At 40.8% G+C, this 14,397-nt stretch overlaps 1 protein-coding gene across 1 annotated transcript in view; it reads right to left on the bottom strand.

Moving 5' to 3' along the window:
• Positions 1-13,896, bottom strand: part of ghrhrb (growth hormone releasing hormone receptor b) — a 59,786-nt gene extending 45,890 nt beyond the window's left edge. The window contains exons 1-2 of the mRNA XM_078258322.1: positions 13,601-13,896; positions 409-517 (exon numbers count right to left, since the gene is read on the bottom strand). Of these exons, the coding sequence (XP_078114448.1) occupies positions 409-517; positions 13,601-13,702 (211 nt within the window). The 5' untranslated portion in view covers positions 13,703-13,896. The remainder of the gene's footprint in view (positions 1-408; positions 518-13,600) is intronic.
• Positions 13,897-14,397: the final 501 nt, after the last annotated feature.

Genomic DNA, 14,397 nt, shown 5'->3' with positions numbered 1-14,397 from the left:
ACAATGGGGTTCATCCAATCACATGCCAGGTAATTTCTGAAAGTGCCTGCCCTTTCCCTAACAGTTTTCAATGACGGCTTCTCAGATGGTTCTATGTTAACAAACCATCTGGCGCGTCAGGTTATGTGTACCATGCTCTGAGCATTAAAAGTGTGACAATGCTGTAAGAGATATTTTTTTCTCCTTCCTTGTTGCCAGAGTTTATTTGATTATTATTATTATTATTATTTTTGTTGATTACAAAATTGCTTTTTAAATTCCAACACAAAGAAAGCGGAAGGTAACGGATATCCGGCCGAAAGAGGGAGCCCCAGCGGAATTTCCGGCGGCAACAAGTGGAACGCCGTGGATATAGACTAGTTCCATAATAACGCCTCTGTTCCTACAGCGTGATGAAAGCACACAGACCTGTCCTGGCAGAGTGGTTGTTCTCCTCCTGTTTGAGGAGCTGGTTACATTGTTCTTGAGCCTTCATGTGCTGAACCACCAGGGCGCAGTCTGGGTGGATGGCCTCTGTCTAAGAAGAGAGAACACCAGAGATACACACGAAAACGTTCGTCAGTGCAGAAATGATGATACGAGGTTCAGCGGACAGCTACAGTAACAGTGTTTACTCCAGAGGTGTGCAGGAATCACAATTACAATTCAATAGTAAGTAATACAAGTATATAAACTAGAGTACCCTACATTATTTATGAATGTTTTCAAATGGCAATGACACTAATTCCTTTGAATTATAAGTATTGGTAGAGGTACATGGATACAATTAAACCAAAATACCAACAAAATAACACCAATATAAACATGTTAACTTCCATAAAGACTTTTGAATCTGTATAATACATGCATCAGGCAATATTATTTTCATTCAGAGCAACCTAAAGATGAAACTTATAAATGAATTTGGTTCAAATATTGGAATCTTTTTTGTCATCTTCATGGTGGTGTTGGACCTTTTTTGAACTCTTTGTGCTAAAGTTTGTTCAAAACACAGGTCTCCTGTAGTAATGTTTGAAGCTTCACACACAAATAAAAAAATGAACGCAAAAGAAAATTGTATACTCTTGGTAGCTGGAACGTAATTGAACTTTTGCAATTCAGACATTCAGCTGCTGTAGAAGCATCTGATTCAGCATAATATTGGTTGGAACAGGGGATTTAAACGTAATGCAGAACACGGATACATTCGGAGATACTTCAATTTTTCTCAGGTTTAAGTTTATCCCTTAAAAATGGATTTTTATAAAGAAAAGACAGATGGATGAAGCCTGTGCTGTGGGCTTCAGGGTGTTTATCAGGGTTTGTTCACGGATGGATGGATGGATGGACGGATGGATGGACGGATGGACAGACGGACGGACGGACGGACGGACGGATGGATGGATGGATGGATTTTATTAATCTCAAACTGGGATATTACTGTGTAACAGCAGCAAGTTACAAGAACATACATGCATACAGAAAATACAAGAAATATACTAGAAATAAGAAATGAGATTAAAATAAAATAAGGTAACAAAAGATAAAATGCAGATAAAATAATGAACCACCAACTCAAAAAACATACTAAAAGGAATGAAAAGAATATTGTACAAATATATACACGTGTAGAATACAAGTGTGGCCAGGTTACCCTCCCGACAACGCCACATACTTTGGTAAGAGACTAGGAACTCTACATAAAATAATTACTTTAAAAAGAAAGGCTAAAGCTTCTTTTAAAACAAGGGGACGCAATGTCTGGCAACCAAGGAAACACTAGAAAATAAAAACATGCTAGGCCCAGAGCAACAAAACAAAACATGCAACCAAAAATTAAATCAATTAAAACACAGCAACATGCAAAACACATGACAAATAAGAAATAAAGCACAGCCAACCAAAACATGCACAAAAGTAAACACAAAAACTCTGTCTGTATAATATGTATGAAATGAAATATGAAGTAACCAGTGGGCAAGTAGCATAAAAGTGCAATATTAAAATGTGTTGGGTAATGATAGACACATCACAGGCACAAACATGAAGCCATTTAAATGCAGAGTGTGCTTTTATGACATTATGACAGCAATTAAAAATAAAAATAAAAAACTTTGAAATCAATAGTATTTATCAAGTCAGCAGTGTTAGAATTAGAGTACGGGATCGATCTGAACCATCTTTGTGCTTTACGCTCCGTGTGAGTTTAATCTGATCCTTGTTTAATACATGTTGTGCTCTACCTTGCTCACTACTCGGAAACCCAGAGGATGAACCTACAGAGCTGTACGGTGATCAGCACCCCTGACACCTGCAACGTGGGTGTTCCAACAACTTCCTCTCAAAGTCTTGACATCTGCAGCAGCTGCCAAGGCTCCCCTGCCTTCTGAAGAATGTGATGAGGAGGACAGAAACCCGCGGACTCATATGGGCCTGTAATAATCTTAGAAGATGTATAAATTCCCATATGCCAAGAAAATATCAATTCCAGCAGCATCTCTGCCTTGCAAGTAATGTGCTATCATGTCACAAAAGTTGATCTTTTACGCTGTCAAGTGAGAACTAATCCCTGTAATTTGCTTCGAAGGTGTCTAATTGATTTTTTCTGATGAATGTGTTTGGTTTGAAATGTGTGAACTGTCACAGGGAGAACACCTGCCAGTCGGACAGATGGAGACAGTGCAGGTGAGCGTGACATTTGACTTCATCCTCTCGCAGCGCAGCAGTGTCCAGGGCTGTGTCTCAAACCGCCTACTTGCACACTTCAAACACTTAGTTTTAAGTGTATAGTGTAGATAACGCAAAAAGTAATTGCACTGAAGGTACCCGGATGACCCCCTAAAAACGGTCAAAAAGTTCAGTGTGGAACGATGGACCCTACTCGCACTAAATGGGCGCCATCTTGACTACAAAGCGGAAGGGGAGGGACCAGGGACAGCTGATTGCTACTAATTTGCATACAGGAAAGCTCTTTTTTTTTTGGCGGGCTAGAAAATCACGTTTTTTATTTATAATAAGTTTGTTTTCTATCTTGTATTGCACAGACGTTGTACAAAATGCAGGACTTTGACCCTTTGATGAGTGGTTTTATTGTGGTTAGGTTTAGGCTACTAAAACACATTCTCGCTTGGTCAGGTGCTTTTGGCGTTGTTATTGGCGCTAAAAGTCTCCTTTAGCGTCATATCTAAACGGGTTTTATCTAAACACGCTTGGTCGGGACTATTGGCGTCACTTTTGACGCAGTTAGGTTAACCCTCATGTTGTCCTCGGGTCAAATTTGACCGGTTCTCAAAACTTCTATATCAGAAATATGGGTTTCTTTTTAACCAAATTACTCAAAAGATTAAGTACAATTGCAAATACTTGATTACTACTTTCATTGAATTGTGGGTATTCAATTTTATAGCATTTGAAAAAATTGAAATGGTTTCAAAACCTGACTAAACTTTGACATACACACGTCTGTGATTCTCCACCAACATACTTTCCTCTAATATTAGTCAAAATCATTCATCATTTCAAAATGAGCTCTAATCTCCTATAAATTAGATTTATTGACCATGAATTCCAAAAAATACATGTAAAACTATTAAAAAAAAAGTGACAAAAACATTGAAAAAAGTGACAAAAACGTCACAAAATGTGTCAAAAAATATAAAAAAGAAAAACTGGAAAAAAGTGTTAATTTTGACCCAGAAGGACAACAAGTGCATAATCGACTAGAAGACAACACAACGGTTCAGGAAAAAAATCGTGGGTGGGCTTATAAAAGGTACGCTTCCGTGACACGCGAGACTAGAACAGTACAGTTGGGTTTAGGAAAAAAAGAACGGGACAAGAACGGGGCAGTTGGGTTTAGGAAATGTGACACGCGGGACACGAACCCTGGTCTCCTGGGTGAAAGTCCTGCGTTGTTTGACCCATCAACCACCCCAACCAACCTCCCTATGTGGAATTTTTGGCTTTCATACTACTCGCTACCGTTGTCTCTCTTACGTCATCTTGAAGCACCACGTAGCTGCTGCTCTGCCCGGTGCGTTCCACACACACGCTGAAGGGGGATTTTTGCGTCCTATCTGACGCTGCCAGCCACTGCACAAGCGTCTGTATATTATGAGTGAAGAGGTAATATGATATATTTAAATAAACTTAACAGTAATAACAAAGGGTAAATAACTAGAGGTGAGAGAAAAGTTAGAAGAATAATGCTAATTTTGTTTCCAAAACTGGTAATTATTATCATGAAAACTATCAATATCTTGCCTCTTTTGGAGCTCACGACTCTCAGGATGGGATCTACTGCCTTATACAGTATGCAGGCTTGTATCTGACAAATAACCCTGTCACTTCCTTACATAACACAGACTTAATATGCTTGGATGAGACTGTAAGAGCAACATGAATCATGGTGGGGGCCACTCTTGTCAGATATCCTCCTTTATTTTCCAACAGCTCTCACCTAGGTTTCTCTGAAGATTCTCAGATTTTCTATGTTAAGGGTTATTTGATAAATCCACAGTGCTCCCTAAACACGGAACTGTACATGAGCAGAATTTTAATATAAATAGCCTAAACATTTCTACAATTTATCTAAACTGGGTGGCCCATGAACTCCTTGATCATTATGAGTTTATACCTATACAGCTGGAACAAATGAGTCTGTGTAGCTGAACAGCTTGATCTGGCAGAGCAGCCTCACAGTGACACAAGACAGCGCAGAAAATATCTGCGCTGCAGGTTTATGTAACAAACCTCCTTCATACAAGCAAGACAGTAACACAACATGCTGTCTTATGAAGCAGCACAATGTGTCATTTGTACAGTTTAGTGATGTGCAGAGAATCTGGTGGAACTCATATAAAATCAGTTTGTGTGTGTGTGTGTGTGTGTGTGTGTGTGTGTGTGTGTGTGTGTGTGTGTGTGTGAAGAGCTGGAGTGCCATTTGAGCTTGCACTTTAATTATTGTAACCCTCAGTCCTAAATGGCAACAGTTTACGTGACTGCAATGTCATTTAAATTCAATCACTGTCTTAACCGGGTCATTATCGCAGGGCGCCGGTCGCCTCCAGTAACCTTTAGCGAGCCGGCATCATTTAAATTCACAATTTCACAGTGATATAAAGGACAGGTCATTTGTGTGTGTGTGTGTGTGTGTGTGTGTGTGTGTGTGGGTGTGTGTGTGTGTGTGTGTGTGTGGATGGGTGTGTGTGTGTGTGTGTGTGTGGATGGGTGTGTGTGTGTGTGTGTGTGTGTGTGTGTGTGTGTGTGTGTGTGTGTGGATGGGTGTGTGTGTGTGTGTGTGTGTGTGTGTGTACGTGCGTGCGTGTGTGGATGGGTGTGGGTGTATCTATTATTGGCCATTTTATGGTTTCAATCTACATCTTACCTCCCGGTCAAGTAATTCAAGTAATTTTTGCACAATGACACACAGATATATTGAATCCATTACACCTCTCTTCTCATTCACATCTTGTCTTTACACACATTAAGGGAATAGTTTTGATATTTTTCATTTTGCGCCATCATCAGGTCAACATTTCCTCCTTTTATGACCAAAAAATTCCTACAAAACTAATGTCATTCTGTCAGCTTCAGCTGTACTTTGTTAATAACTAATTAGCAAATGTTACCATGGTAACACACTAAACAGAGATGCTGAACATTGTAAACATTATACTTGCTAAACATCAAGATGTTAGCATTGTCACTGTGGGCATGTTAGCATGCTGACATTAGAAACTAGCTCAAAGCCCCGCTAGGCCTCAGTACATCTAGCTGTAGGCTACATCTGCTAGCACAGCTGTAGACTTTAAAGGCCTTTACAAACTAGGAGCGTTTTTTTTTCATGCGATTAATTTGTACGTCAATATATTTTTTTCCGACAGTTGTTTTTCTCATGAGTACTTTTACACAGGCCGCGAATATTATGCGCCGATAAAGTGACATAATCTTTTTTTCAAAACAATGTTGATATTTCTGAACTTTGCACAGCAAATAAAGGCATCAACCAATAAAAAAACAACACAGAGGCATGTAGTCCGAAACCCATTTAAAACTTCATCGTCTATGTATATTTCTTGAAGAGCACTTATCCGCCCTAGTATTTCCAAAAAATTCTTCAATATGTGCCAAAATAGTATCTGCTGATAAACCATGTTGATCAATTTGAACTGCTAATGATAGCATGCTATCTCGGAGCCCACTGATGTCTTCCATTATGTCCGCACTATCACTTCGCCAGCCTTTTTTTTGCCCACAGCTCTGTTCTGAATGTGAGAGATAGCCACACCCCCTGATTTGCATATAAGAACTGGAAATAAATAGAGAGGGAAATCAATAAATGTGGATTTATGAAATAAAAGTCTTTTGAAATAAATAAACGTGGACTTATGAAATAAAAAGTACCATGAAGTAAATAAAAGTAAAATCTTTTAACATATTTATTTAACTAAAATTGCCTCATTTATTTATTTCATGATGTATTTCAAAGGCATATTTATTTATTTATTCATGTATTTATGTAATGAAATGGCATTCCATAATTCTGCGAGGCAGCAGTTTTTACCACCACAGTGACCACTGTCAGGTTATAGTTCGGTCAACATGATGCAGAGGAAGTTTTCTCTTTTCTTCAAAAGTAGTAGTTGTGTGTGTAAGATTGATACATATGAATCAGGCTCTTCTCATGAACCACGCGTACATATAGCTACAGTAAGTGAAGCACTGTAATTCATATGTATTCCACGTATTTTTTTTGCTGTGTGCACCATATTGACTGCTGCTGTACAAGACTGCTCTGGTCCGTATAGGAAGGAGGTCATGTATGGATTAGTCATAAAACACAGCGCTTTCAAGCCGGGGAGCAGAGTTCATTTCCCGGGGAAAACAAAAGACTTTCACCCAGGAAATGCGTGATTGTGTCCCAGAGGTAGTACTTAAGTAGCCTGGCTCAGCCCTCCTACGTACTTCAGCTCAATTTTCATTTTCCTTCAGTACTCTGTCTGGGTTTGCGGTATATTCTTGGGTTTTCTCCTGTCAAATATTTGGCGGTCCAATTAGCGAACAGAGGGAGTGGCTGAGAACGATAGGGATGTGCACTAGAAAGATGCGAGTGAAGCCGTTCGGTCCGTTGTGGCAACGCTGCCAAATATCCAGAAGTTAAAGCCCGAGCAAGAACAATCTTTACTGAGTTTTGTTGGTGGCCATGATGTTGTGGCCCTCCTCCCCACGGGGTTCGGGAAAAGATTTATTTTCCAGCTCGCTCCGTTAGTGGTGAAGGAGTTGGTTAAGGCTAACGCTAGTGATGCTAATGCTAAATATAAGCCGATAGTTGTTGTCGGTCTCCCCTCTTGTTGCACATGCGCATGACGTACGTCATGACCAAACGTTAGCGACTGGTTTTGGCAGATCCAGAGTGGCTCTGGGCAGATCTAATAGTTTTAAACTTCAACAGAGTACCCGCCTTCAACGAAGTTAACACTTGTCAATGGAGAGAGGCCAGACTCTCTGGACCAATGAAATGTACGAGAGTCTGGTAGGACCAGGCTAGTACTTAAGGGGAACGGTGTTTGAATCTAAACCACAATCTTTTGTTTTAGTCATTTTGGTGCCTAAACTTAACTGTCGTAGTTGTATGACGGTCACCTTTTTGTCGGCTAAACTCAACTGCAACAGCCTCTTAACCAACCGGCATCTACCCAGCTCACAGGAACCTTTTCTCGGCTAAATTTAAACAGGTCCTTTGTTTAAATAATTTGTTATAGTGAGGGCTTATGAACTTGGGTGTTTATTATAACACTAAGATGAGCCAGGAAGGACAAAGGATGGAGGGGTGAGAGATGAGAGAGAGCAACTTGTGGAAACTGAAGTGAGAAAAGGACAAGGGCTGGGTACCAAATTCAATACTTTTTAGGCACTAAAAGTAAGTTCTATACTATTAAGTATCAAAAAAATGCTGTTTTTCACAGCAGACATTTTGACTTGTCATAGTAGGAAAAGCACATAAAATTGATAACCTTAACGATGGCTCAATTCCATCAAGTGTCCCAGTAAGCTATGTCAGTGAGTCAGCATGCACAATACCAGGGCCTCTCCTAAGTGGAATGCAGCTATCATTAATGGTTTTGAATACACCTGTGCTTTTCCTACTATGACATGTCAACATGTCTGCCATGAAAAAGGTCTATAATGCTGCTGATTGGCTGTCTAACGTTATAAGTCGTAAAGATGCGCAGGAAAAACTCGTTATGCAAAGACGGGACTCACGTCGTAGGAGTGGAAAGAATAAATGAAAAAGATTTGTGCCATAATGTGTAATGGTGTAATTTCTTTTTGTTGAAATGGATTTTATAAATTTGGTATTGAAAAAAGTATTGTTTAGGAACCGGTATTGAAGTCACGGTATTGGTATCGGTACCGGACGTTTTTTGTACGATAACCAGCACTGGAAAGGAAAGAGCCAGGAAAGATGAAGGAGAGAAGAGCCAGGAGGACAACCAGACATATTCCCTTGTGAGTACAGTATAACTGGAAAAGTGCCTTGATCCTTCAGGGGGCATGAGATCCACGATACACAAGGCCATACATAATTGCTTTTGGGGGTCACAATGAAGTGGAAGATAGTGATTACCAAGGTAAGTTCATGGAGTACAATTCAATCCATTTTTACAAACATACAAATCTCCATAACATACCACCTGCATCTCATTATCATTCCAAAATAAATGTAAATGGACTGCATTTATATAGCGCTATTCTAGTCTTAACGACTACTCAAAGCGCTTTTACATAGTACAGGAACCATTCACACACATTCATACACTGTGGCCGAGGCTGCCGTACAAGGTGCCACCTGCTCATCAGATAAACATTCACATTCTGATGGCGCAGCATTGGGAGTACTTTGGGGTTCAGTGTCTTGCCCAAGGACACTTCGACATAGGACTGCAGGGCCAGGGATCGAACCACCAACCAATTGGTATGCGACCGCTCTACCACCTGACCCACAGCCGCCCCTTAATAAGAGGATCCAAAGCTGCTCTGACATCATAACAGCAAAAGATATTTTAGAGATCAAATCTCCTGAACAATCCTGGAAATGAAACGTCGTTGATACAGACTAGGTGTTCGGTATATGACTTCACAAGACATGGTAAAGGAGCGATTTCTTGAATTTTGCAAGCTCGATGTTAACCCCATCCCTAACACCATAGAGGAGCAGTTCATCAAACATGGATGGGAACATCTCACGCCTGTTGCTCAAGCACACGATGGCACCCCTGTTATAAGTGGGGCAAGAGTTGGAATTAGAGCTTAGAGCTTTAGACAAAAACGTCCTGAGGCAATTTTTGTCCATCACTATTCCAATGAACTAAATCTGGTCCTCTGCGACACTTGCAAAGCTGTCCCTGAAGCACGTGGCTTCTTGCTGGAGAGCGTCTACTCTTTCTTTAACACAACACTAGTCAATCATGACGAAATGAAAGCTTTGAAGAAACAGCAGAGAGGAAAGACAGAGACATATATACTTGGAGCGAAACCTGAGGAGAAAAGGAAACGGAGTGAGAAATACTGACAATACACAAGCTTTGAGATCATTAATCATCGTTGAGAGAAGAGAGGAGAGGCAGAGAGGACAGAAGCAGAGAGATAGTCCTCATGGTTGGGCCCTGCAGGATTAATGGTACGTTCTGTTCTTTTCTAAATTTAGCTTACGTAAGCAACATGTGACTGGCATTTTGAAATCAACTAACAGACAGAATGAAGACTTTTTTGTTAAGTTAATTTAGGGATTGTACCATTAAGGAGAGACGACCTGTGTGTCCCTTCTTTAAAATGGCTTAAGGCTTTAGTCTCTGTGCTGTGGTCATAGCATGAGCAAATGTTTCTCATTCGTATTATTTGACATCTCATTTCATTTCAATGTGACTATCAGCGTTTTCTCTCTTTGGTTTCTTTATAAGTAATACTTTCCAATCAACTGTCAGTCAAGTATTAGTCTATATCGACGACGGTTCATTTATGGGATAGTTCCGGTGCTGCCGAAAGTTCCGCCAGATTTCCCTCCCTTTCCGCTTTCTTTGTGTTAACTTTAAACTACCGTTGGATCGAGCAACATTAACCGGAACATCTGAACAACGTTAAGCTGAAAATGGCAAGTTTTAAGGAGAATTTGGATCGTGCAACAAGACAGGCCTGCTTGGTTCATTCGGGAAATGATTGTAAAGATTTCCAATGAATATGTTTATGGCATTTACTCTCTAACTGGGACGTTTTGGTGGGATTTGCTATGGACAAAGTACACACGGTGATACACTGGTAAGAGCAAATTATGTTTAACCATGTATCAGCTAATTTAAATAGCTCACGTTACTGTATTGTGTGAACAGTTAACTTCATTTAATATTGAATGTGGCATTTTCTTTTGCGGGGTGCAAATGTTCCACCAAAACAAGTTCCTTCCCGAGACTATTTTGCAGAGACACCGTTGCTCCGTCCGGAGCTCAGCGCCGGCCAAGACGATTGTGATTGGTTTAAAGAAATGTAAACAACCCAGAGGGTTTTTTCTCCTATACAGGAGTGTATGCTCCTGTTGCCAGACCTTCCTCCGCAACGCTGTGGAGATAGGTCTGGCAATGCAAGACTAGTCTAGTATACACAAGTTTTGTTGGTGTGAAGATCCTCGTAATTAAGAAGAAATTAGGGTAAATGTCCATTTAGAGGGAAGAGGATGCATTGTGTCATTTGAAGATTGTTTTAAGGATTAGAGAAACAAATTAATAAATGTACTGTATGTAGCATAACAATGTTTTTATAGCTTTCCTATTCCATCAGTCATCTCATGACCCATCACATTTATCTTGTGAGGAATCAGAAAGGTCCTGACATGCAGGTTGGCATCCACCAGCCTCAAATACTGAAATAAAGGGCCCCAAGTTTTAAACATTTTAGCAACATAACAGAGGCTTCCATCTGTCAGCCTGAAATTGCATCATTCATTTCATTTCCGGACACACAAACCCTTCCTGCATTTGATTCCAGCAACTGGATTACCGTTGCTCGTTATTCACCCCAAAAATCAATTAACTGCCTTCCGTTTGAACAAAACATGGCCACCAGGAATGGTAAGTCACAGAATCTAGAAACACTGGAGCACATTTCCTCCATGTAGACCTCTCTGCACTGCTTACTGGTGGCCTTTAGAAGTGACTTTAAGGAATAACGGGTTGTTTTTAGAGCAGAGGCACGACTTGTCTGGAGACAGAGGGTTGGGAGTCATTTAACGTCAGGACAAGTTACTTAACAGATTGAGATTTTCCATAAAAAACATACAGTATGGATTAAACTACCCAACAGTATGAAGTAGTAAAAGTCGCTCCACCAACAGCAAAAATGCTGCTTGCTCAATGCATGTAAATGTGGATGTGTGCAAACTAAAGGAGACTTTTTGCATCAGTAACAAACACCAAAGGCCCCTGACCAAGCAACACTTTTTGATGCGCTGGGAGTGAGAATGTGTCGCCCTGCAAGCCATGATCACTTTTGATACAATTAAAGTGATCCAGCAGGCCAATAAGTGGCATTAGACATCCATCTTGCGCTATAACAATAATTTTTAATGAAAAGGCAAAGAGAATAAAATGAGCAGCTTCAGAGTCTCTGGAGGAGGAAGCAGCTGATAAAGGAAGGCACAACACAGGATCATTGACAGCCTTCAGGTTCTGGAAAGACGCGTCACAAAACATAATCCTCCAACCATGAACTCTTATGGTACATGTCCATATACGCGTTTTGCGTATATGGACATGTACAGTTTTGCACGCTAGTGGGCTTGCCACCAGTTTCTCTTCACTGACCACTGACAAGCAAAAAAACAGTCTCAACCCTCCTAAAACCGCAATGGCTGGAGCTGATTGGACGAGCGTGTCACGTGGGTCTGGCTTCTCTCGGATTTCAAAACTGACCATAATGGCGGCTCGTTTGGAATACGATCTCTATTTTACAAAAATACTTTGCCAAAATGTGTTTCTGAAAACATTTAAGCGAGAAATGTTCATTTCAGATCGACAACGGTCAGTTTAAAAGATTTTCATCAGCTTTTGAGAGGCGTCGAGCCGACCTGGCTGCTCCTCATTTGCATGAAGATCAACTTTATGCAAATGAGGAGCAGGCAACCCGATGCACAGCTACTCCAAAGTCCCCTCGACGCTACCAGAATGCATTGTACGGCTGCTTTCATAGAAATGAATGGGAAGAAATGACGCTGAAAATGGACACAAACCATCAGGTCAGCTGATGGAGAAGAAATGCCTCCACGGTGGCATGAAATCCAAGAATAAATACGGGTGAAATGGAATATCCTCCACCCTGAATTGTCTACATTATTTGAATTTCAAACCAGTGTGTATATGCAGAATATTAATGTTTTCTCTTTGCTGCTGTCTGTCCGGAGCCAAATGCAGCAGAGTCTAGTGAGTGTCCAGTGTTAATGGAGTCACAGGAGACACCACTGGATCTTTTCTTCTTATTGAGTGAATACTTATTTGAGGTGGGCTATATGTGTATGTGTTTTTATCACTGGTTGCTTGTGTGGATAGATGAAAGTTGCTTTTATAAAATGTTGGGATATTCTTATTTTGACAGCAAAATATAAAGCAAAATTAATAATGTGGAATATTAAATCACCACACAGAATAGCCAATAATGGGCTACTCCAGACAAATGAATCATCCATCAGTTAATCATGTTATGATCATCCAATTCAGACACATCAGACAACATGAGGGCAGCAGGTCGATATCTGCAGAAAACTGCTTTTGTGAGGGGATTTGCACATGGACAATATCTCACATTGCCAGACCTTCCTCCACAGCGTTGCGAAGGAGGGTCTGGCTATTCCACACAACATTCAAGCATGGGAGGAAAACATGCTCTGGTTTATTGGCATTTCTTTAAACCAATCACAATCGTCTTGATCTAGGATCTAAGCGCCGGACGGAGCAACGGCGCCTCTGCAAAATAGCCTCGGGAAGGAACTTGTTTTGGTGGAACATGTGAACGTTCAAAATTCTACTGTGCTAACTGTGCATTTTAACATCATTTTGGACTATCATGGTAGGGGAAACACTGCATTATATAACTAGAAGGACACCAACAATTCTGAGAAAACTTACTTTGATGATGAGCCACAGGGGCCATTGCTACAAACATGAGGTGGTATTACAAATGAAATTGGATATTAATCTATAGAAAAGCAGATATTTCCAAAATGCAGTATCAATAACTTTTGAAAATTTTAGATTTATGCGATTTGGACTAATTGCTGACTGAGCACTATTTTCTGAAAATAGCTCAGAATGTTTTTCTGAATGACCAAGGTGTCTAGATTCTGGGTTTAGTTTCACGATGTTGTGATATTCCTAGATCAGAACTCCTTAGCTCACATACATTAACACAGACTCTTTTTTTTTGCAATTATTTTTTAGGGATGCCAGGGTCAAGTTCCTAAAAAAAAAATTAAAAAAAAAAGGTCTTAAACAACCTACACTGTCATCATAAACCTCCTCGTGCCAACAACCCTGCAGACCCATAAGGTTAACCGGAGTGTTGCGCGTGCACTCACCGTCTCCCAGAGCGACAGCTGCAGGACCAGACCCGTGTGAAGTAATGTGGCCATCCATTTCAACCGCGAGCTTCCAGAGATGAGACTACTGTGCAATAACATTCTTGTTCACTTTGAAAACTACGCGCACAAAAAAAAAGTCAAAATGTCCAAGGATGTTATCAGACTTCGACAATAAGAAATCACTTCCCTTTTTTTCTTTTTTGAACTGAGCCGCTTGTTGGCCGTTTGCCGATATGAATGTTGTCGGGTGTCTCGCCGGTGTCCGGTGTAGGAAAAGGTCCGCATTACGCGCGAGGATAGAGCCGGGACTCCACTGAGCCAAATAAAGGTGCGCTCCTCCCTGAAAAGGCAGAGACGGAGCGGCGCGCACAGGCGCTGTAGCGGCGCGCACAGGCGCTGCAGCGGAGCGCGGCTGCGCGCTGACACATGACAGAGGACACGATTCAAGATTCAAGATACTTTATTGTCATCGATCTATAAATTGCAGGGAAGTCTGTCTGTCTGTCTGTCTGTCTGTGTGTTATGCACATATCTCTCGAACCATTAATCCGATGGATTTCAAACTTGACAGGTGTCTTGCTACGGGCGAGTAAGTGCAGTGCCAAGTTTGACGTTGTTTGGATTAGAAATGCAAAAGATATCGTTAAATATATATTGGTAAAAGAAGCACACATTGGCTTTTGCCGCGCTAGCCGCTGGTCACTCCCCCTCTCACACTGCACACTGACTGAGCTTTGGCAGCTAAAATGTGAAATACACCTCAGACCCACAAAAATGTGCAAAGTAGCACTACT

This window comes from Sander vitreus, chromosome 9 (genome assembly GCF_031162955.1).
Source record: "Sander vitreus isolate 19-12246 chromosome 9, sanVit1, whole genome shotgun sequence".
Taxonomy (NCBI): domain Eukaryota; kingdom Metazoa; phylum Chordata; class Actinopteri; order Perciformes; family Percidae; genus Sander; species Sander vitreus.
This window is presented reverse-complemented; position numbering and strand designations above follow the sequence as displayed.